Here is a 23,269-nt window from a genome sequence, read left to right on the forward strand (position 1 = left end):
TCCGCAGCCCCTCTCGAGAAGCTGAGGAGCTGGCCAGCCTTGCTCTTGGGCCATCTCCTCCCCTATTCTGCCTGGCCCAGGGTTTCATGCCAGTGACCCAGCTAGCCTCTGCCTCTCTCCCAGGGGTCTATGAGTCAGGGACTGAGTGCTGTTGAGGGCCTGTGCTGTTTGTCTCTGCTGGTGACAATGATAAGCTAGTGTCCTAAGGAGAAGGTGACATGGAGCAGTTGTTCTGTGTCTTCAGTTGCTCACAGAGAAGCCACCACTCCTTCTTTCTGGGCCTAGCGACAGCCCAACTGGCCAGCCTCAACAAGCAGCCAGGCCAACAGACTGGCATTTCCAGGGGATGTCAAGACTGCAGTTCAACAGAAGTTGGGGTGCGAAGGGCCCAGAGGTTGGTGAAGCTGGGTTACAGGCCTCAGCATAGGTGGCCTGCACCCCACCCCAGCACACCAGGCCCCAGTCCTGCCTATCACCGCTGCACAGGAACCTGAGTCTGCAGAGAGTCGGGTCAGGGGCCGGGTAGGAAGGAACCGGTTCTCCTGCTCCAGCCCCCTGTGCAGAGCCAGTGGGTCCCCAAGTCCACTCTCCCTCCTAGATTACGTGTGTCCCTTGTTTTCCCTCCATTCTCAGGATCACTCTGACTCACCATCTCCTACATGAATCCGGACAGTGGCTCAGTGTCAGCCTCCCTGCTTCCAGGTCCCTGTCCCCACTGCGTCCAGGTCCCTCTCCTCCAGCCACACAGCACTGGAATCATCTTCAAACTCTCCAGTGCCTCTCCATCACCAGCTACTCATTTACCAAAACATGTTGGATGCCACAACACGGCAGGCACAATGCCAGGCACCAGGGACATCACAGCCAAGTAGACAGAGATGGCCCGTGCCCTCGGGAATTCCAAGCCAGAGCAGGACACAGACTAGTCGAGAGAGAATTACTGGAGCATGAATCACCTGCCAGGGTCTGGGAGGGTTCAGTTGCTATGGAAACACAAATGCCGGCCCTGAACCTGGTCGGAGGATCCGTCCTGCTGTTGACACCGAGAAAGGTGAGTCTTGGTGCTTCAGCCATGACGGTTTCCACAGGGTGAGCCTGGACGGTCATCGGGGAGTCCAAGGACGTGTTTGTTTTGAGGCCCTGAAGACTTGCCACTTGCTGCCTGCTAATGTTTGTTGGAGGAGTGCAGGGAAAGACCAAGGGAAGGAAGCGAGATGGGATCCTTGAGAAAGAAGAGCATGAGTGGGAGGGTTGGCTCTGGGGTGGGGACAGACACAGGGTGGGGATCAGATAGCAGGGATAAGATAGGACACTCTCCCATTCCCTGTTCCTGTCCTGGTGCGTGTCTTCTCCCCAGGACAAGGAATGACCTGTAGCCCAGAGAGGTCATGACACAAGATTCACTCAGTAACAGCCACTAGAACCAGCTATGTGTCAGGGGAGAGGGGAGGTGCGGAGGTCCTGGGGGGCAGCAAGGACCCAGTCCAGAGGCAGAGATGTCTGAAGGACTGGGGGGCCAGGAAAGCACTGTGACCGTGCTGCAGAGAGGGGATGATGGACCCTTGGGCAGGGGCAGGGCAGGGGTAGATAACTGTGTCCTTTAGTCCCTGGCCTGAGTTCAGGCTCCAGGAGGGAGAACAGGGCAGAGAAGTCAGGAGCGCCCATCAGAGGCCCAGAAAGGGGAGTAAAGGATGTTCCATGGGACCCAGGCAAGCCCCTTGGCAGCCTTGATCTGGCAGCGGCGGTCCTGCTCTGAGGACCTCCCAAGGCTGCTATGAGGATCAGCCATCAGTGAGGCCAAGTAAGCAGAAAAGGCCGTGCCTGCCAGGTGCAGTGGCATACCCCTGTAACCCCAACAGCTGGGGAAGCTGAGGCAGGAGGATCACAAGTTCAAGGCCAGCCTCAGCAATTTAGCAAGACCCTATGCAACTTAGCAAGCCCGTCTCAAATTAAAAAATAAAAGGGGCTTGGGGTGTGGCTCAGTGTTAAGCACCTCTGCGTTCAATCCCTGGTACAAAAAACAGGGGGTGAGGGTGGGAGGTGCCTCTGTCCAAGCCAGGATTGTTGCTTCTCTTGAAAAATGTCTCAGAGATGTGGGACAGCGACCTCTGGGGCTGGAGTCTAGCACACACCTGGATCAGCTCTCCCCACCTCTGGGAACAACTCGTTTTTTTTTTTTTTTTACTTTTTCTCATGATTGTTGAGTCTCCCTGTGCTGCTCAGGCTGGCCCTGAACTCCCTCGCTAAGTGATCCTCACACCTTAGCCTCCTGTGTCGCTGGGACTAGGGCCACCCCTGACCTGACTCCTCCCTCGGTCTGGTTGTGTTTGGGCGGTTGGCCAGCCTGGTGCACACAGGTGGACCTTGGACCTCCTCAGCGCTGAGGGCCTGACCAGGCTCTGTGGTCGGGCAGGCGTGTGCCCACAGTTGTGACCCTGGGCTGGGGAAGAGGCAGAGGGAGAGAGCAGAAGCCAGGAAAGCGGGCCTCCAGCTCTCTGTGCCCCACAGGTACTCCGAGGAGGAGATCCGGCAGAAGGTGGGAACGTTCCGACAGATGCTGATGGAGAAGGAAGGAGTGCTCACCAGGGAGGACCGGCCTGGGGCCCACGTGTGAGTGCTCCCTGGATAGGGGCAGGGTGGGCACAGAGGGGAACCAGAGGAGCCTGTCCAGGTACTCCCTCAGAGGGTCAGCGCTGAGGTGAGTGGAGGAGGAGAGAGCATGGACCCTGCTTGCTGGAAGCTGTGGCCCGGCCCAGGGCACAAGATGGAAACCCGCACACCAGTGCCTTTCCTGTGGTGGCCAAAGGCTCAGCAGGTCACCAGGGTGTGGGTTCCCTGGAGGCCTTGTCTCTGCGGCCTCAGGGCAGGGCAGCAGCGGTAAGCTGTGGGCCTCGGGGTGGGCTTTGCTCAAACAGGGATGTTATAGGGAGGTGGATTTGAACTCGGAGCAGAATAGAACCGCACAGCACTTGAAACCATGATGAAAATGGGTCCAGCTGCATTAGATGGGTGGGCACAGGCTGTGCCTGCTGGGGTCCAGCTGTGGCTGGAGGGCTGGCCCATCTCCATGCCTGCCAGGTGGTGTGTGCACTGGGGTACTATTGAATCCACTTGAATGCGTCTTTGCCTTGCTAACCCCCAATTTCCTCACCAGCACCAGCATCCCAGGCTTCTCTGGTGGGAAGCGTAGGACAAGGACCCCAGTGGGAATTGGGAAGGCCTCCGCTGCAGACTCTCCGCTCGGCTAGGATGGACTCTTTCCCAAGTTGCCCAGTTAAACGTCAACTCTGTGGTCAGAACAGTAGTGAAAGCAGTCAGAGTCGACCTCTGGTTTGGCAGGGAGGTTCAGGGTGACCTCAGGAAGCCAGGCTCAGCCTGCCCAGTCTCTCCTCCTCTCTGGACCCTGGCTGAGGATCCAGGGTTGGCCGACACCAAGTCCTTCCCTTCAGCCGCCCAGAACTCACCACCGCCGCAATATTCCCTGTCTCTGTGGGCAGGACTGACCCTTCTCCTCCCTTCTCATTGTCCTGACAACCAGATTCTCTCTGATGCTGCCACAACAAGAAGACCCTGGCTCTCTGACCTGTGCCCCTAACACTGCCCCAGGGCCCTTCTGGAACACCACCCATGTTTTCCTCTCCCATGTGAGTGAGAAAAAGAAGCCTCTGGATCCAACTTGTTCCACTGTCTCAGAGCCTTTCCTGTGACAACTGTCCCCTCCAGCTCGAGCTGGAAGTTCTTCCCTTTCTTGGACTCCTTTCTCTCGACCTAATTCCTATTCCAAAGAAGACCGCACTCCCTCAACCCTGATTTCCACTTACCTATGGTCCCACATTTCCTTTTCTTTATCAGCCTGATTTTCATAAGCACCCACTGTCTCCACTTCTTTAAGCCATGGAGATGTGGCTTCTGTCCCCATGACTCTGAGGCCTGCTTGGCCACGGCCACCTGGGCTCCACTTACCCTGGCCTGTGGCCTCTCTCTGGCATGTGCCACCATTACGCTTCCCCTTCTTTTTTTTTTTTTTTTTAAGAGAGAGTGGGAGAGAGAGAGAGAGAGAGAGAGAATTTTTTAATATTTATTTTTTAGTTCTCGGCGGACACAACATCTTTGTTTGTATGTGGTGCTGAGGATCGAACCCGGGCCGCACGCATGCCAGGCGAGCGCGCTACCGCTTGAGCCACATCCCCAGCCCGTGCGCTTCCCCTTCTGAAAGCCCACTTTCCCCTCTGCTCCCAAGGGGCAGCTCCCCATGAATTTCCTCTGCCCCTCTGAGAGCTTCTGCTGTGTCCCCTTCCCCTGCCCACTTCCCAGAGGTTGGTTTTCCACTAAGCTGTCAGTTCCAGGAGGACAGGATCTTGGTCATTTCTTTTGCTTGTATCTGGTACCTAGAACAGTGTGGCTCACCCAGTTTCCCCCAAAGCCTCGGTTTCTCCATTAATGCAGCAAGAGAGAAGCCATCTTACAGTTCAGGCAGCATGAATGGTATTCAAATAGTCCTCCAAACAAGGGATGCCATCAGCTGAAGAAACTGGCTGTCAGGGTGCAAGGAGGGAGAGGGGGAGCTGTCCGTGGTGCTGAACACAGGCTGCCCTGGTCTGAGGCACAGAGGTGGCAAAGAGGGAGGGCAGGCCGCAGTCTAGTCTTGCTCCTTCCTCTGACTGGGTCTTCACATCTCAACTCACTTCTTTGAAGGGGTATAGGAGAGCAAGTGTGGGCTCTGGAGACAGACACCAACTGCCCAAATCTCTGATTTCCCAATCCCCTGTGCGGATCCCAGCTCCACCAAACCCAGTATGTGACTTGGGCAGGTCCTTGACTTCTCCAGGTCCCCATTTATTTACCTATGAAATGGGGATGTGAGTGTCTGTGTCATAGAGTTGTTGAGGAAATTAAACGAGACAGTGGCGGGGGACGGTGCCTGGTACAGAGCAATCACACGTCACGACCTGAAAATCACTACCACCATCCCGTAATCACTCGGCGAGGGCAAATGCCCAATTGACCTTGATTTCTTCCCTTCTGCCTGGCTGTCTCCATCCTCTGCCAACTGAGAGGCTCCCTCCAGAGCCTACGAAACCCTCTGATCCCACAGCAGGCCCTGTGCTCCTCTGGCCTCCCCCCACCATAGACTGGTATATGGGGACATGGAGAGATTCAATGCTCTCCTAGGTTTAAATGACAAAACCAAACCCACTGGGGGGGGGGTGGAAGACTATAAGAGCACATGCTGTCTTTATCCACAGGGGCAAGGTCACTCCCAGAGCTTTCTGTCCCCAAGGGCCATCCTTCTTCTTTTAGGTTAACTGGTTTGAGTGACAGCTCCTTGTAACAGTCACCTCTCCCCTGGACACCAGAACGTCATACTGTTGCAGTGTCTAGAAATGACTCCATGGATGGTGGGAACCAAGTGGGATGTGGTCAGCAGGTGTCTGGGCACTTTCCCCTTTGGGTGGTGGATCACTGGGTGAAACTGGAGGGACACTAATGAGACAGCTGGGAGAGAAGGAGTGAGGTGCCAGGAACATTAAAAACAGACGAGCTGATGGCTCTGGAGGTTGCTTGGATGTGGAGAGAACTCTTCAGCCACCTGAGGCTCCTTAGCACCCATGAGACCAAGCCTGGCTTCCTTTGCCTGGTGTCCAAGCCTCCCACTCCCATAACCCAGCCCCACTCCTCCTCTCAGCATGGGCCAGCCTGACCTGCTTGCTGTTCCTTGGCATCCTGAACATTCCCACTTCCATCCTTTGCTCATTCTGGACCCTCAGCCCCCAAATGCCCTAGCTGCCCTCACATGGGTTCAAATACACCCCTCGTGCAAGCATCCTCTAAAAACTGCATTGCTGATCTCCCTGGGGGAAAGTTGCCTCTTCTTCTCTTCACATTCAGCATTTTCCATGCTTCTCGCAGCTGCCTTCAATTCTTATTTTTTCCCCAGTCCAACAAACAACCTTTAAGAAACATTGTTTTCATAGTTATATAACAAAATCCTGTTTGTGGAAAACAGTGCTCATAAGCTATTTCCTTACATGAACAGAAGGACCAAATGCCAGGTTTTGCCCGCAGTGTAGCTGGTGGTATACAGAGTGTGAGCTCTGGGTACCTTCTAGTTTCATCCACAAGATGGGAATATTAATGGTGGTCCCTGTGTCGTAGAGCACTTGATGATTCAATGAGATAAGTACATGTTAATTGATCGGATAGTGCCTGGCATCTGGGTTGGTAATTATAATAGGCAGCAGATCACTGCGTGGTGCTAGAGCTGATCCAGCCCTGTTCCTGCTCCCACCCAAGGTCCGCGACAGTCCTGGCATGCAGTCTGAGTGGCTGAGCAGAGAGGGCAGACCCCGTGCCTGGAATCCCCCCTCGTTCTGGATGCGTCATCTGCCAGCTGGCCATCACGCTCCAGGCTAATGGGAAACAGAGTTAATTAGCGGAACTGCTGGCCTCAGGAAGAGCACGTGACCTGCAGTCTTCACAGGGTCTGAGCTCTGCCAGGGTGGCAGGTCCAACGTATGCCTCACAGGGCTCTGTGTCCCACTGCAACACGTCCTCTGTCCCTCACCTACTTTGGTCATTTCTTCAGGGCTCAGTCTGTTGGCATAGTGGGCAACACCTCCTGTGCCCACTCCGTGGACATGATGAGGGTCAACTAGGTAACAAACATGAACCGCAGAGTATAAAACAATAAATACATCCAGAGCACACATCTACAGCCGTCCCTATACAGCAGGGAAGGGCCAACTGAGCTAAAAGCCCCAGCTCTGGATATGGGCAGGGAAGGTCCACCATCAAATTCAAGGCTTGTCCTACTGGCACAAGAATTCTCAAAGCCAGTTGTAGCCAAGTACAGTGGCCCACGCCTTCATCCCAGCAGCTCAGGAGGCTAAGGCAGGAGGATCACAAGTCCAAAGCCAGCTTCAGCAACTTAGCTAGTCCCTAAGCAACTCAGTGAGACTCTGTCTCTAAATAAAATACAGAAAAGGAGTGGGGATGTGGCTCAATGGTTAAGCACCCCTGGGTTCAATCCCCAGTACCAAGAAGAAGAAGAAGAAAGCCAGTTGCATAGCTGAACTTAATACTTACCTTAAAGGCCTCAGCTCTACAAGGACTATTCCTTTCCCTCTCTGGGTCTGTTTCCCATCTATAAAATGGGTACAGGTAGTTTCTCTAAGTTAGAAAGTGGGATAGTGAAATGCCGAGAGCCATTTAAACAATAGAGAACGTAATTCTTAGTGATATTATCATTCAGGGGAAATAAGATAGGAGAACCCGGGTTCTAGCCCTGGGAGGTCCCCTCAAAACAGATGTAGGGGAACCAGGAGCACAAAGCCAGCAAAGGGGGCTGAGAGCTGAGATGTAGCTCAGTGGTACAGCACATGGTCTGCAAGCTCAAGCCCTGGGTTTGATCCTTAGGACCTCAAAAAGCAAAGAGAAATAAAGCCAGCAAGAGAAGCCTCAGTCCACATCCATTTTTGTCCCTGAAACTCCCAGAACAAGTCCTAGAAGGCTTTAAGGGCTGGGAATGTGGCTCAGTGATAGAGCACCTTCAATCCCCAATATTGCAAAAAGCAAAATAATTAAGAAGAAGATACAGAAGGATTTGGGACCTTGCCTCTCTCCCCAGGCCTGCTACAGATACCCTAAGCCCATCCTCCAATGCTCCCAGCAGATTAGACTCCAATGGTCCACCTAGCAGGGACAGGAACATGAGAGAGACCCTTTCTAGGATGGCAGATGGGAGACGCAGTTAAAGGAGGGTGGGGAGACAGTGTCCCGCGGGAGGTGCTACCCAGACTGAGCTATTTTATTTTGTAAATAACCTTCAGCATGTTCGTGTCAGGATCAACTGAAGCTCTCGCTCCCACTGGCTCACCCACACACTATTTGAGGTGCCCTTATGTTTTGCTAAAGACTGTATTTTATGTGTCAGACATTCCTGCCGATGATGAGCTGTGTAGGGGGTGATGGGCCCTCGGAGTATAGAGGGCTGGGCAGGCAGAGGGAGTTGGAGATTCAAGGACAGGGACAGGAGGTAGGAGGCCACCGGCTTCAGGGAAAACCCACAGAGAAGAGCAGAGAAGTTTGAATGAAGGGATGAGGGGGTGTTTGGCTCTGCGGGGGCAGGAGGGTGATCTGTGTCTCTCCTCCATCACCCCAGAAAAAACTCCCTACTACCTGGGTGACTCCAGGGCTGTCAGGGCCAGCTCAGTGTTTGGGAATTGGATGACACTCTTGAGACTGGCCTCCAGGCTAGATAACCCTGTCATATTTGGGTTACATTTTTATTCTTAATACAAATTTTGTCTTTAAATGGTCCATTAGTGGCCGCATGCTGGAGATTTGTTCTCTTCTTTCGCTCTGTACCTATGACCTGCCTCCCTTTCCTCCGTCTCTCTCTGCACTGCGACGTAATTTCTCCCTGGAAGAGGCATTGGTGTGTAAGTGCTGGCAGGCCCCCTGCCTGACAATGTCTACCAGGTGCAGGCAGAACCGTCACAGGCCAGGCCTCATGTCAGGGACTTCACAGAAAGAAGCTTACTTAGCCCTCTGCTCAAAGCTGGGATCTTCTTTTCCTCCTTGTATAGATAAGGACCTCGATCTGCCAGCATGGTCCTGCTTGGACTCAAACCCACCTGTGTGAATCCAAAGCTCATGTCCTTCACACTCTGCATTCAAGCCCTGGCCTCCCTCTGAGCTAGGCTGGTGGCACCAAAGAGAGAAGGCAGTTCTCCTGAAACCAGGGCTGAGCCTCCCTCTGGGAGGGGCCCCACCTGAACCACTAAGGATGACAAATGGAAGATGAGGGTTCACCACCCTGGAACCCATTATGATGAAGCCAGGGAAAGTCATTTGTAAGATTCTTGGAAAAAAAAAAAAAATACCCAGCATCCATTACTTTCATGAAATTTCCCAAAAGTCATTCCCATCCTGGAGAAGAAGCCCAGAGAGGGCCTGACAGGGCTGGGGGTGCGGCTCCCTCTGGACTGCTTGCCAAGCATGCCCAGGGCCCCAGGTTCAATGCCCAGCACCGAAGGAAAAATAGGGAGATGGGGGCGGCCAGGGAACATGACAGGTCCCGGGCCACGCAGTGACTCAGGGACAGCGCATGATGAGAGCTTGTCTGAGGCTTTCAAAGCCCGTGCTCTTCCCGGCTGCCTGTAGATAGGAAAACAACAGCAACACGAGAAAGGCGAGTAGGGACGAACTCCACTCTGTAGCAGATGATGGCTGGGGGCTCCGCAGTTGAACTGGGACAGGAGGTTGTCGGTCCCCACTGAGTGAAGCAGGGACTTCTGCGAGATGGATGGCGAGTGTGGGAAGCGGCAGAGTGCTGAGGGCACCCTCCGTTGCCGGCGGGTGATTGATGAGGACAGCCCGGGAGCAGGAGATGAGCAGCAAGGGCTCAGGAGGCTGCAGAGGGGAGGGAGGAGAGGCTATGAATATTTCAGAGGCTGAGGCCAGGGCGGGAGGAAAGGAGGGGAAGAGGCGGGAGCCATCGGTAGGGGGCTCAGGGACTCAGAAAGACAGATGTCAGCCAGGGGAAGGTCAGGAGGGAGCAAGAGAATGGGGCTCAGGGAGGGAAGGAGGGCGGGGAGGGACTCCTGAATAGTGCGGTGGGGTTCAAGGACACAGGGATCAACAGGGGGCTCAGTGAGGGGGCGGAGTTCAGTGAGTAGGACCGGGACAGAGGAGGGGACTCGGTGAGGAAGAGGCTCAGGAAGGAGGGCAGACTCAGAAGGGTGGAACTTAGAACTTAGAGGGCTAAGTGGGCACCTGGATGCTCCTTTTTCTCTTTGCAAACATTGTCACCGAAGGCTGAGGACCTGGAAGGGCAGAGACGGGTTAGGTTACCCAAATCTCCGCCTGATCTTTATGGGTGGGGGCCGCAGATGCTGCCGCCCGAGCTGATGACCCCCAGGTCTCTTCCTGGAGCCACCGCCGCACCCCGCGGACCTTGGGGCCAGGTCAGCGCGTGGGGTCCAGGAATGGGCAGCGGGAAGGAGGTCTGCAGAGACAGGTGGTCAGAGTCCTTGTCGCCGGCAGCGTGGCGGAGACCCCACGGCCAGCAGAGGGTGCAGAGCCGGGCCTGGAGTACGCGCCCTTCGAGGAGGATGACGGCCCAGTGGACTGCGACTGCCCGGCCGCCTGCTANCACTCAACTCCTCCCCTTCTTTAGGCCCCGCCCCCTCGTTGAGCCCCACCCCTTCACCAAGACCCCACCCCCAGAACTGGACACAGCAACCCGCCTGCGATACCAACAACCCGGCCCTCCCCCAAGGTTTCCACACCCACCACCCCAAATGTGTGGTGCCTCATCTGTCATTCCTCCGTCCTTGGCCCCCCTTCCCTGCCCTGAGTGACACCTTAGGGTCCCAATTAACATGTCCATCTGTCTGTCCTTTCTCCTGGCTTCTACCCTCAGCAAAAAGAGGAGACTAGAGTCAGACTGCAGGTCAGTAATGAGGGTGGTGGGCAGGCTGGGGCTCAGGTGGGGCATGTCTGTGGGTGGGACAGACCCCAAGGCCATCCTGCTGGCAGAAGGCCTCACACCTTAGGGCTTGGACTCTGGACTCTGTCACGGGGCCAGCTTTTCCTCACAGAGGCCAGTAATTCCACCACTGGAGGCTCTAACTTTGGGATTTTAACCATTTTACCAAGGGGCCTGGAAGGGAAATAGGGACACAACACAGACAACCATCTTTAGGGACCTCACCAATCCAATCTTTGGGCCTCAGATCACACTGTACTATGGGCAGCTGGGCTTCATGGCCTAGAATCCCCTTCCCAGCTTCCATACCCCAGCACCCAAGCCTTTTCCAGTCATTTCCAGCTCCCCTCCCAGCTCACCCCTGTGTCCACAGCTGTGGGAGCGCCTCACCCCTGCGCAAGAAGAAGAAAAGTGTAAAGAAGCACCGCAGAGACAGGTACCTTACCGCCCCACCCTCTGCCCAGTCTCCTCTCGCTTCCATGGGCCCATCGGGATCCCCAGGCCAAGCCCGGCCAGCTCAGGAGAGCTCCTTTATCACCACACAGGTCTGATTCCGGGTCCCGGAGGAAGAGACGGCACAGGTGAGCAGTGCTGTGCGGAGCATGGGTTAGGGGCTTAGGGTCCCTGAGGCCCTCCAGAAGCAATGACAATGACAGGAGATGGGTCATGAGTCTGGCCCAGCTCCATCCTCTGACACTGGGAACTGCTTCTCAGAGCCAAGTGGGGGTGGGTAGCATACAGACCAATTCTTTGCAACTTTTGTCTGCCCAGGAGTCAACCTTGACATAGGTAGCCCAAGAATTTCCACTACCCAAGGGGTGTGTCTGAGAAAGCAGCAGCATCAGGACCCCAAATGTGCGGGGAAAGCAGATGGCAGGCAGAAGGACCTCCATGCGTGGAGGGCTCAGTGCTGCAGCAGACAGTGGGCAGGCTGGGGCTAGAGCTGGAGCTTCCGAGGGGCAGGTACCAGTCCCCTACAGGCCTGACTAGTGGGGCTGGGAGCCCGCACAGGGCTCTAAGCAGGACAGTGACTTATCCAGGACATCCTGGGAGAGGGGAAAGGAGGAGAGGAGAGGAGAAGAGAGGCCCAGGCAGGGAGGGGGGTTGGCCAAGGGGCAGCAGAGAGGTGAGGCCAAGAAAGTAGGAGACTCAGCACAGCCCGGGTACCTGGGACTGAAGCTGTGGGGCAGTTACATTCCTATAGTTGACATCAGAGCCAGACCTCCTTCCAGCAGCCCTGAGGAGGGACAAAGTCCCCAGTCCCTTCCCTGCGATGGGACCTCAGTGCCTGAGACCACTGGGCAACACCTAATCCTGCCCCTGCAGTTTCCCTAATTTCCCATCCTCCCTCCACCCCATGCACCCACCACCCAAGCCTATGGGTCATTACGGGCCCCTGCTGTCACCATCAGCATGGGGCCTGGAGAGGACCTGGAAGTGAGGAGGGCTAGACCAGCTTCCTGAGGAGACCAGGGCCTAAGGGAGATGTGCAGCTTCCGGGGCCCAAACCCTTGGCCTCCTGGGCCTGTCCCCACTCAGTCTGCTCCAGGGGGAAGGGCATGTCATATATCGTCACATTACTTCATTCTGGGATCAGAAGGACTAAAGGAATCTAATGTCACCAGTGAGAGGTGGCCTCAAAGAGGGTGGCATCTACAGGGAATTGGGGCAGGTTGAGCCTTTGAGACCTAATTGGAAGTTTCTCAAACTTTCAATCAAAGGCAGAAGGTACTGGGGTTAGGGGACCTGCCCCAGAGAGATGTATGGGGACTGGGGTGGGCAGCTTTGGGGAACCCCTGGATATGGATCCAGAAGTCATTGGAAAGCAAGGAGATCGTGCCCAAGAGAAACATCTCTATCCCAAAGCCCAGGTGAGCTGCCCGCGGCTGGGTCACAGCCTGAGAAGAGGGGGCACAGGGGCACAAAAGAGGTATGAAGGGGCCACCTTACCAGTAGCTCATTAGGGAGCCTGTCCCAAGAGATGTCATAGGCCATCAATCCCACCAGAATTGAGCCCTGATGTTGCCAGATCCGCAAAAAACATCCCCCTTTCCTCTTGGAGCCTAGAAGCACCCTAGTAGATGGGATGGCATGTCCCTGTCAGCCAGGGAGGAACGCGTTTCATGTGGTAGCCAGGCACAGTTCTGCTCCAGAGCTCCAAGGCCCCACACACCTGTTCTGCTCAGGCTTGGTATCTGCTTCCTACAGATCTCGGAGCCCCAAGAGCAAAAGAAAAGAAAAGAACAAAGAGAGGAAGAGGTGAGCCCCTCCCCCTCCCTTCCACCTCTCCCCTGGCCTTTTAGCATCACAGAATGAGGCCTCAAAGAGAGCTGGCTCAAAGAGAGCTGGCTCCCGGTGCCCACCTTGCCCAGGGGGAATTGATCCCACCCCCAGAGAGGAAGCCCTAGGTGAGCCAGTGGCACTGATGGAACCGAGGCCATTGTCTGTCTCCCAGTCCAGGGTCCTTTCCATCCCAATCTTTGTGACCCCCCCTGCCCTCCCCAATCTCAAGTCACAAGAGCAGTAGGTGAGGGATGGCCAACCAGGTCTTTGGAAGCTGGGACTGCCTAGGAAAAAAAGACGCCTTTTCCTGAGACACTTGACCCGTAGGGGCCGTACGGGCCGCTGTTCTCTGCAGCCAGCACTAGCCACCTTTGGGTAGTTTTATAGGAGACCATGGGGATCTGCAGTGATCTCCATCAGATTTCACGGGGTCCCTGCAGGCAGGTCAGGCAACCCCAGGGCTAAAGTGGGCAGAGCTTAGGCACTAGCTGATCCCCCTTCCCCACACTAGGCCTCACGCAGAGTCCCCAAGCCGGAGGTCCCACCGCCATAGCAGCGGCAGTTCCCCCAGCCCCTCGCTGTCCTCGCACTTCAGTGACTCCGGATCACCTAGCAGGTAGGCTTGGCCCTGGGAGGGCTCAATGTGGGCTTTTCTTCCTTTTGGGGGTGGGGGGGGGTGGGGGGTATTGCAGATTGAGCAACCCAGGGCTGGTTGGCGAGGCTGGTGGACAGATGTCAAATGATCAGTAGGTAGACGTTGGCCGGGTTCGTGCAGGTGCCCACCTGCAGAAAGAGCTGAGGTGCCGCATACCCTGAGGCGGATGGCAATCATGACAGTGCGGCTACGTTCAGGTCCAAAGGGAGGGTGGGAGTGTCCCCGCTGCATTCCGGGGAGCGGCCTCCAGCAGAGGGGGCGTCCCACGCGGGCTCCCCCATTCCCCCGCCCCCAGGCTGAGCCCCAAACACCGAGACGACGGGCGAAAGACGGGCAGCCAGCGGTCCAGCGGGAGCCGGTCGCCTTCCCCGTCAGGCTGCAGCGGATGGGGGTCGCCCCAGCAGAACGGCGGCAGCAGGCAACGGAGCGGAGCGCACCGTGGCCGCCCTGGCTCGGCACACAGCCCGCCCGATGTACGTATGCTCTGTTTTGCGGAGGGTTCCCGCGCCGCGCGGGATGCGTCGTTTTGGGTGGAGGGGTGATGCGGTCACCAGAGGGGCGGACACGAGTGTGTCAAAGGGGCGGGGCTGCTTCCTCCCTACCCCTGCGCCCTCCGAGGGTGTCGTGGCACGGGAATCTCCAGGAGTGCTCTGGTTGTTGGGCCCACCCGGCCCTAATGGCAGGGTAAAAGGGGCCTGTAAGCTTGGGCCACCCTTGAGCTTGGCGAACTGAAGGCCAGGCAGGGGCTGACCATCCAGGCACTCCGTTGGTACAGAACTAGGGAGGAACAAAGGTCTCTAACTCCCCCAGGCCTAGCGGAAAGCGGGCAAGGACATTGGTATGAGTCACAGTCAGATACTGGAGTCAAGAAATAGGAGCACACTGCCCCCTCTCAGAGTCCCTCCCTTGACCCACTGCTCCTGCTAGCTCCTCTACCTCTCTCAGGTCCCTTGCCCATCTCAGTCCCTGTGCTGCGACAAAGCTGCGTTTCTAAAATCCCTGCGCCCTGGAGAATCTGCCTCTTCGGGCACTGCCCACACTTGGACAGGTGTCTCAAACCTACTGTTCCACTTCCCACAACCTATGCTCCTAAGGTACCTCCCAGGGAGCCGCCCTCAGGGGCTCCACACCAACACCGCCCACAAAACTGTCCCCACCTAACCTCCAGGAGATACACAGTCACCTCCACCCCACAGACAGGCGTGGTGCAGGCACGAGATGGCGGATGGGCTGGCTGGGCGGAGGTTCTCCAGACCCTGGTGTCTGTGGGTTATAGAGTACAGGTTGACACCCCTCAGAAAGAGAGGGCGGCAGTGAACTCTGGGACCTGGGGTAGGGAGGCCTGCAGGCTCCTCCCCAGACCCACAGACTGCCCTGGAAGCCCTGGCCAGAGGGGGAGAGCTGCCCTCTGCAGACCTCAGGTCTCAGCTGCGAACGTGTCCATGTCGGTCAGTTTCTTTTGATTTTTGGCTAATTCCCTCCACTCCCTTTCTTTTCTCAAACACCCTTGGGGGTGGGGGGGCTCAGAGTAAAGGCAAGGGCAGCCGATAAATGTCTCTTGATCTCAGTGTTGATTTTTACTGAAGGACATTACCTGTCTCTAGACTGTCCCACCTGAAAAAGATCCAGGCTCTGGGGCTGGCTTCTGGGACTGTGGTTGGGCCACATGGGAAAGGTCTAACCGAAGGCCCCGTCTGTCTTGGGAGAGGGCATGCAAGGGTAGCTGAGGGTAGTCGTGGCAGGGACAGCTACACAGGCCCTGGAGCTGATGGGGGGAGCCAGAAGTGGGCGTGGCCACCCTCACCTGCCTGAGCACAGAGTCATTCCCCAGCGCAGGGTCGCAGGGCTAGACAAGATGCCGACTGGGACCCTGCAACCTGCTTAGCCCCAAACGCCTTTTCTTCAGCATCGCCTCCTCCTGGGGCCTCCTGAGAGACACAATCACAGATTGTCTCAAACCAGGGTTGAGAGCCCCTTCCCCCTTCTGGTCCCTTCCTGGCTCTGGAGTTTTGAACAACTACCCCACCCCTGCAAGAGTCCTGGCCTCCTGCATACAAAATACCCCCACTGACTTGAGCAAGCCAATGAGGAAGAGGACCTAGCCTTGGGGAGGGAGACTCCGCAGCACCCATGTCTCTTTTCCCTCCCAAATGGTACTCCATGAGGATGTGGCCCCAGGAGTGTTCCAGGGGCCCATGCTTTCACATTGCTCGGAGCATTAGCCCCAAATCCTATTCCTGTCCAAGGACTTGGGAGATCTGGGGCCTTGAACACCCGGGGCTCTAACATGCCCTGGCATCCCCTCTTTGCCTGAAAACGCTTTTGGGGGAGTTAAATGAGGCCCCTTTCTCTCCCATCCAGAGAGGCGAGATGGGGGCCTGGGGTGTCACGGACTTGACCATTAATGACAACTACAAAAAAAAGGGCTTTGGACAAAAGTACTGGGGGTGGTATTCTTGGACCTACCTTTAAAAAGAGAGAGATAGAGAGAGAGAGAAATGGAAAAAAAAAAGAAAGAAAGAAAAAGAAAAAAGCTCAACATTTTTAACCCCGTCTATGTTTTTGTTTGTTTTTTAGCCTCTCCCATTTGAAACGTGGTAATATTGTGATTCCATTTCTTGTTTAGCCGGCAAGGGAAGAGGGTGGGGAAGGTTATGTCATTTTTCCTGTTATTTTGGTTTTTGTTCCTATTTCTTTTTCCTTCCTTATTTCATTTTTCCTGTGTAGTGTACAGAAATGCAAACTATCTCTCTGGGCTGTTTTTTTCCCCCCTCTCTTCTGTGTTGTTCTAGAATTTTGCTTTTGTGTGTGTCACTGTGGGAACCTTTCTTCCTAACGCAGAGATGGTTTTGAATTTTAAGTGAACATTAATCATAGACATATCTCTCTATACTTATTTTCCCCTCATTATCAGAATTTAAAAGGGAAGATAAATGCTAAACTGAAATGACATCCACACCAATTCTGCCAAATCATCAGCAGCTCCCCCTCCACCCAGGGCACCCCAGGGCAGGCACTGGAACTGTTGCCACTTTTAAATGAGCAAAATCAGTGCTTCTGAGTCTGTGAAATAAAAAAAATAAATAAAAATAAAAAGGGCTGGGGATGTGGCTCAGTGGTTAAGCACCCTGGATTCAGTCTCTAGTACAAAAAAAAATAAAAATAAAGTAGACCTAAGGCCTCTGACCTCAAGACCCTCTGTAGAGAGGTAGTAAATGGAAAGAATATGATGGGAGCCCTGAGACAGAGGACAAGGATTTGGGAGAAGGATTCTGGCTGCCTTGGCTCCAGCCTTCCCCTACAGAACCCTCCAGAGGTCTATGGAATGCTTTAAGTCCTCCCAACTCCCTAGAACTGGGGCCTTCCCACACTGAAGAACTAGGGCATAAGTGGCCCCATGTTCCAGAAGCACACTCTATTATTGCTGTCCAGTTCATGTACAGACAGGGAAACAGAAAATTAGGCACAGAGAGGGAAGGGAGCCACTCAAGGATACACTGCATGGGATAGAAGAGTAAAATGCTGAGCAGGGGACCTCATGAGAGAAGTGCTTCTGTCTGGTGTCACCTGGAGCCTTTGCCAGGCTCCCTTCAGCTCCATGAGCCAGGCTGGTGCTAGCTTCCCCCACTCAGGCTCCAACACCCTGGCCATAAAGGGTGTTCAGAGTTTGCCCTCTTAGAATTGGGGCCACCTTGGCTTTGGCCTTGAAAGGTCAAGGAAGGGCTAGGGGTGTGTCTAGGGCTAGGTCCTGAGTTTGGACCTCAGCACTGAAAAATAAATAAATAAATAAAAGTGTCAAGGAGATTCGGAGGGAGCACCATTTGGTGATAGCGACAGAGAAGTCTCAGGGCAAACCTTCAGTGCTCTCTCTGGCCAACATTTCATCACACAGTGGGTAGCCTCCAGTGACCTGAAGAGGAGGTACTTGGCCCTCCCTGACCTGCCTCCTGCAGGAGGAGCAGCGGCCACAGCTGCAGCAGGGCGGTCAGGATAGGAGACTGCGGCCCTGCAGTTCTCCCAGGACAGAGCCAGAAGGCAGGAAGGATGAATTTTGCTAAAACGATGCCAACGCCCGTGGGCCAGGGACAGGGGTTGATCTGAGGCAGGACCAGTCCTCCCGATTGAAGCTGTGGTTATCTTCCCTTTTAAATGCACCCCCCTCCTCCACCGCATCTGTCCACTCCGGCCTTGTTTAAACAGCTTTAGCTTTTCTCTCTTCTTTCTGTCTGCGTCCACCTGTCTGTTTTTCTGCCTCCTTGTGTCTGTTTCCTTTCGTCATTTTATCTGTCCTCTCATTTCTTCTCCTCTCTCTGTTTCTGTCTCTGCCTCTCTGTGTCTGTCCATCCCTCTTCCTCTCCACCCCTCTCCCTGGGCATGGGCCTCTTTCCCATGCTGCCACCGCCTCTTTACCCCGCTGTGGTTCTGCTGCCATCAGCCGCTTCCTGCATGCTCTCTGGAAGGTTCCTGTTGTGTAAAGAATTGAGGAAAGCTTGGCTGTCAAAGCCTGTGGTTCAAAAAAAAAAAAAAAGCAAACAGAAATGGCTGGGCAAAAGCCCCTTCCCATCCCTGGGACCAGACCCCTCACCCACCACCGTACACTGGCTGCCCATCTGCTGGCTCAGAGGGGGAGTGCAGGAGTGTCACTGTCTTTGCCCCGTCTGCATTCCCAATGCGGAGACCTTCTTTTCTTTTTTTATTATTGCATTCCTGTCCCTGACCACTGAGAAGGTAGGTATCCCGGCTCCGCTGTGCGCTGCCCCCGCTCCATCTCAGATAAGCCCCGCCACTCTGCTTGGTTTGAATGTGGTTTTCTTTCTCTCTCTTTCTCTCAACCTGGCTCTGGTTGGTTTTCTCTTCCTCCCTTTTCTTTATTTGAGTGACTACTCATTTGTAACCTGCACTTTCTCCAAATGAGCTGCAAATCTGTGTTCCCTGGTTTGTCATTTGGTTTTCTTCACTTCCCCTGATGACTTTTCTAGTTCATCTCCTCCTTCTTCCTCTCCAACCCCTCTGCCCACCCCAGGCCCTCCTCCATCTCCCTCTTTCTCATTTTGTTGTCCGAATGCATTTCTGTGTGGTGTAGCATCCAACCGTGTGTCCCTGGACTGCGCGCTGTGGTGGAGCCAATTTGAATTCTGTTGTCTGGAGAGCTTCTAAACCCCTTGCCTTCATCCTTGCCAGCCCCTGGGGGTTTGGTCAGCCCCTGGCCCTCGGGGTCCACCTGGGCAATAGGCAATGGTGGAGTGGATATGCTGGGCCTCTTGACCTCCGGATCCTGGAGCAGTTTTTTATTGAGGTCAGGCACAAGGAAAGAGCCTGTTTTCCCTGCTCCCCACCCTGGTCTGGGCCAACTGCACCAGGCTGACCTCTGGCTGGGTGCAGGTCCTTTTCTGGCAGCAGGATGGAACTTGGGGGTAAGAGACACAGGGCTCTGGGGCACTTACAGGCACTAAAATTGAGCCTCAATGCTCCATCTCTTAGGTGTGATGGTCTAATAACTGCAGGGGTTGAGCCGGCCAGGAGCAGGTGCAGGACTTTGAGGACCTATTTGACAAAGTCTCCGTGGGGTAGTTTGGAGGATGAAGTGGACTCTTAGCTTCCTTTCCCCTGCCCACTAACCAACTTGGACAGCCCTCCCTCCACTCGCAGCCTCCTTTCAACCTCTGCACTCAGGCAGCTTAATGGTGCCATCAAGTGCAGAATGATCCAAAAGGGACTGTCACTAGGGGGCCAGGATTCCCCCAGGGGTTGGGGCAAAACCAGGCTTAGGTCCTGAGACTTGTGACTCTCTACCCAGTGCTCATCCAGCCACACTGAGGGTACCAGCGTTAGAGGCAGGCATTCAGGGACCCACATTTAGTGGGTTCCTTCCCACCAGGGAGTGTCTATAGAAATGTGGTGTCCCAACCATGCTGAGCCTCAGGGGGCCTCCAGCTTCAGCTTTGAAAAGAGAAGTCCTGGCTGTTACTTCCCACCCCGCGCTTACCCCAGGGCGGGTGCTGGGCACTCACCCACTCAGAACATTCTTGCAGGTCGGGGTGGTGCTGGGAGGGGGACAAAATGGTTGTTCTTCCCAGAGGGAGAACAAAGGCAGTCTCCCAGCCTGACGGGGGCCGGGAGGCTTCACCCTGCGGATGGTCTGATGTGCCCAGGACCCCACAAGAGAGATGTGACCACTGCGAGAGACAGTAGGGAACAGGCCTAGAGCTTCCCATCCTGTCATTGGCCCTCAGAGTCCCAGGATCAGGGGAGCATACCGTCCCTTTCTACATCCTCCTATGGTCTCTTCCCCTCAAGCTTTTCTTACAGGAGCCAAAGCAAAAATGTCAGCTAGCAAGTGGCAGCAGGGAGCAGGGCCTCTGAGGCAGGCAAGGCCCCTCGGCTGCACTCACTCGCTCAGTTGCTGAGCAAACAGGTGAGGCCCTGCAGGGTGTCTTCACCAGGAGGTGAGCAGGCAGACCTGGGTCTGTGGTCCCTCCCCACCTCAGCCTGGAAGCCTGGCAGAGATCTCTGCCTGTTGAGCAGAAGCTGGAAGTCAGGTGGGCAGCGCCTGCTCATCACAGTGGCCCCAGCCCTGGCACAGAAGGAACTGATGAGCTACTTTGGGGTCACAGAGGAGTGACCCTGACTCGACCTGGAGGCCAGGAGTGGCTGGGGAGGGGGCAAGAGCACCAGCCAGGCTGCAAAGGAAGGATGGAAAGAAAGGGAAGGAAAGGGAAAGAGAAAGGAAACATTAAGAAGGAGGAAAAAAAAGAAAACAGAGCAGGCTTACTAGAAGTCATTGGGAGGTCTCTGGCCCCCACAGTCCTGTCCAGCTGTGGAGTATGGAATCCCGGGGTGTCTGGCCTCTGATCTTCCTTGGAGGGAAGAATGAGACCTAGATGCTGAGGACACTGCTCAGCCTCTGGCAGGATCATGGTGATCCTTTTTTGAGGACTTCTGGAGGAACTGGGTGTGGGGCACACCCCTGGAATCCCAGCCACATGGAGGCTGAGGCAGGAGGCCAGCCTGAGCAACTTAGCAAGGACCCTGTCTCAAGATAAAAAGGGCTAGGGATGTAGCTCAACGATAAAGTGCCCCTGGGTTCATCCCTAGGCTCCATGCCTGCTATGGGGGGTGGAGGGGCTTCTGGAGGAATGGTGGAGAAGGACCTGAGGGTGGCCTAAGGGTCTTACCCCAGGGAAAGCTCTATGTGTCCCATACCCAGTAGCACCTTCCCATCCTCTACCTACTGGGCCTCTGGGGACACCACCAAGAGGCCCCAGGCTTTCATGCACTGCTCCGAGCCTGTTAATCTGGAAGGGTACCGTGTCTCCCAGTCCCTTTACAGGCCAACCCTGTAAGGACAGAAAAAGACTCCAGTTACCCGCTTTTTACCAATGGGGGAACTGAGACCCTCCCCCCACAGTTAGGTCACTTACAAAAAGAATCATAGCAAACTTGAATCACCTTGAACCTAAGATGTCTCAGTTTGCCAATTACTGTCACCTTGGGCTGGGGCAGGCCAGTTGGTTTGGAGCAGAGGAGAGGGATGTCGGGGGAGCCCAGACTGCAAGACTTACTAGTCAGGAAGCATCCAGCTCAGTCCAGGGGCCTGGCTCAGAGGCTGAGACCCCAGTGGCTGGACAGCACCATGGTTGGGTGGGTGCCTCCAGCCCCTACATGCTCCTCACACCACCATTCACTTCCAGCCCAAGACAGTGGGCAGATGAGAGGGTCCTGCATGTATGTGGGAAGGAACATAATGGCCTTGAGCTTCCTCTCCTTTGGAGCCATGGTTCACATCTGGGTCCTGACTCCTGAGTACTCTGCCCCCTCACCTCAATGCCTCTCTGACCAGAGTTGCAAGCAGAGCTGTTGAAGGAGGGCTCCAGCATCCACCTGGGCGGTGGGTACCTTGAATTGTTTCTGAAGCTCCCCACCTGGTACCCATTCACCTGATGTTCTTTGACCCTCCAGGGCAAAGGACAGAAACTGCAAATTTAAAGATCCTGGAGACGTCTTTCTCATTTGCCTCTTCTCAAGGGAGAAGAATGCTGAAGGAGAGAACCTAGGGCTGGGGCGTGGAGTGGTGAGGCCCGCTGGAGGGAGGATGGGGGCCAAGGCTGAACAACCCACCTCAGCTCTGCCAGCCTACGGTGAGGCCTGAGCAGGGGATCAGGAGGGCCAGGGTTGACAGAGAAGTACCTCGACAGCAGGTCCTATGCACTCTGCCCACCTACGCCTGCCTCTGCTCCAAGTGGGGACACCAGGCTCTCCCAGACAGGTCTTCATGGCCCCATTGACTTTGGGCTGTTGCTCCCACCAGCCATGGCTGGTGTTCTTTGGCTGCTTCAAGCACCAATCACTAGCTGGCTGTGCCTGTTAACCTGTGGGGCTCACATCCTGGCTCTACCTGCCTCTGAGGGCAATTCTTCCTCAGCAAGTGGTATTGAGGCCTTACTAGCTGATAACAACTGGGGTTCAGGTGCTGAGCCAGACACCACGTCGCCCTGGAGGTGCTTGAAGTCAATTTGTTAGTGGTGCCTGGGGAGATGTTGGGGACAGGCCTATAAACAAACAGGTATTGTAAACTCTTACAACTTGAGAGCCCAAGGACAGGAGGAGGGGTCAGTTTCCAGTGAGTTCCGCTCAGGGAGAGGGATGGGGAGGGGGATCCAGGTCACACCGAGAATCCTGGAATACTTGCCCTGGAAGAGACATAGGAAGCAAAAGCCAACCTCCTGATTTTGTGGATGGGGAAATGGAGGCCTAGACTATGACAGTGGACTTGGCCAGGGTCCCTTGGTGAGGTAGTGGCAGGCTCTCAAACCCCTGGTCCTCAACCAGGGCCCTTTTGATGGTACCAGGTGCCCTTTCTGGTTTTCTGTATCCTGATCCTCGTGTCCTAAATCTGCTTTTGGAAAAAAAATTAAAAACCTTTGGCATCTCTACCTGGCAGTCAGCCAAGAGGTGCCCAGTGGCCTGGGGAGCCGGGCGCTACTAGTCCTCCCTCCAGAGGCAGCATGGCCTCTTCTCAGGCCTAGTGTGGGGTGGTTGCGTTTTTTTCTCTCTCTCTCTATCTCTCTTGCATTTTTGTGAATCTAATGATGAACTTATGCTACCACACTTTTCCCTTCTCTTACACACCTTACCTACTAAAGGAGGAAGTGCCACTTTATTGGTAAGTGGACGTTAACCAAGAGGGACTTAAAAATCAGAACTTAAAAAAAAAAAAAAGAAAAGAAAAAAAGAAAAAGAAAAGAGAGAAACAGAAAGACAGTCGGGTGCTACTGACAGCTCCAGAGCTCTCTGCAGGGCCGGAAAACAAAGAAAGAAAAATATTAACAGAAAACTGTCAGGTTCCCCAGGAGATCATTGGTTTTGAGTTTGGTATCTAATGACATTTGTGGATTTTTGGTTTTTTTTTTTATTTCTTTCTGTTTTCCTCCCTTTCTTCGGTTCAGTTTTGAGTTCAGTTGTCCCTCCCCGCCCCTCCCCCATCTGTGTGCCGTGTGACCCCCTCCATCTCCTTTGCCCACCCCCTTGCGCTGGGGGGCCTGGCCTGGTGGGCTGGCCCTGGCCCGGCCTCCCGGTGCCGCCCTCTCTCTTCTCTCTGCCGGGAATCGTCCGTCCCATGCGGGATCAATGCCAGCCCCGGTGCCCGTCCTAGAGCCCCCTCCCCTGCAGCCCCACCCCCACCGCTCCGTCCCTCTTGTGTTTTGCATGCCGAGAATCCTGCATGAGCTGCACTGTTAAGGCCAGAAGGTGGACACTCAGAGAGGCAGAGGCAGGGCAGGCGCGGGGAACCGTATGTGCGATGCTCCGGGACTGGCAGCCCTCGCCCGGGCCCGGTGACA

At 55.1% G+C, this 23,269-nt stretch overlaps 1 protein-coding gene across 1 annotated transcript in view; it reads left to right on the forward strand.

Moving 5' to 3' along the window:
• The window catches only part of Srrm3 (serine/arginine repetitive matrix 3), a 51,373-nt gene that overhangs the window by 23,968 nt on the left and 4,136 nt on the right, over nucleotides 1–23,269 (forward strand). Inside the window, exons 4-12 of the mRNA XM_048790090.1 lie at nucleotides 2,509–2,610; nucleotides 10,048–10,158; nucleotides 10,427–10,456; nucleotides 10,866–10,928; nucleotides 11,038–11,073; nucleotides 12,701–12,751; nucleotides 13,287–13,391; nucleotides 13,726–13,903; nucleotides 18,159–18,341. Coding sequence (XP_048646047.1) covers nucleotides 2,509–2,610; nucleotides 10,048–10,158; nucleotides 10,427–10,456; nucleotides 10,866–10,928; nucleotides 11,038–11,073; nucleotides 12,701–12,751; nucleotides 13,287–13,391; nucleotides 13,726–13,903; nucleotides 18,159–18,341 — 859 coding nt within the window. The remainder of the gene's footprint in view (nucleotides 1–2,508; nucleotides 2,611–10,047; nucleotides 10,159–10,426; nucleotides 10,457–10,865; nucleotides 10,929–11,037; nucleotides 11,074–12,700; nucleotides 12,752–13,286; nucleotides 13,392–13,725; nucleotides 13,904–18,158; nucleotides 18,342–23,269) is intronic.

This window comes from Marmota marmota, unplaced genomic scaffold (genome assembly GCF_001458135.2).
Source record: "Marmota marmota marmota unplaced genomic scaffold, marMar, whole genome shotgun sequence".
NCBI lineage: Eukaryota > Metazoa > Chordata > Mammalia > Rodentia > Sciuridae > Marmota > Marmota marmota.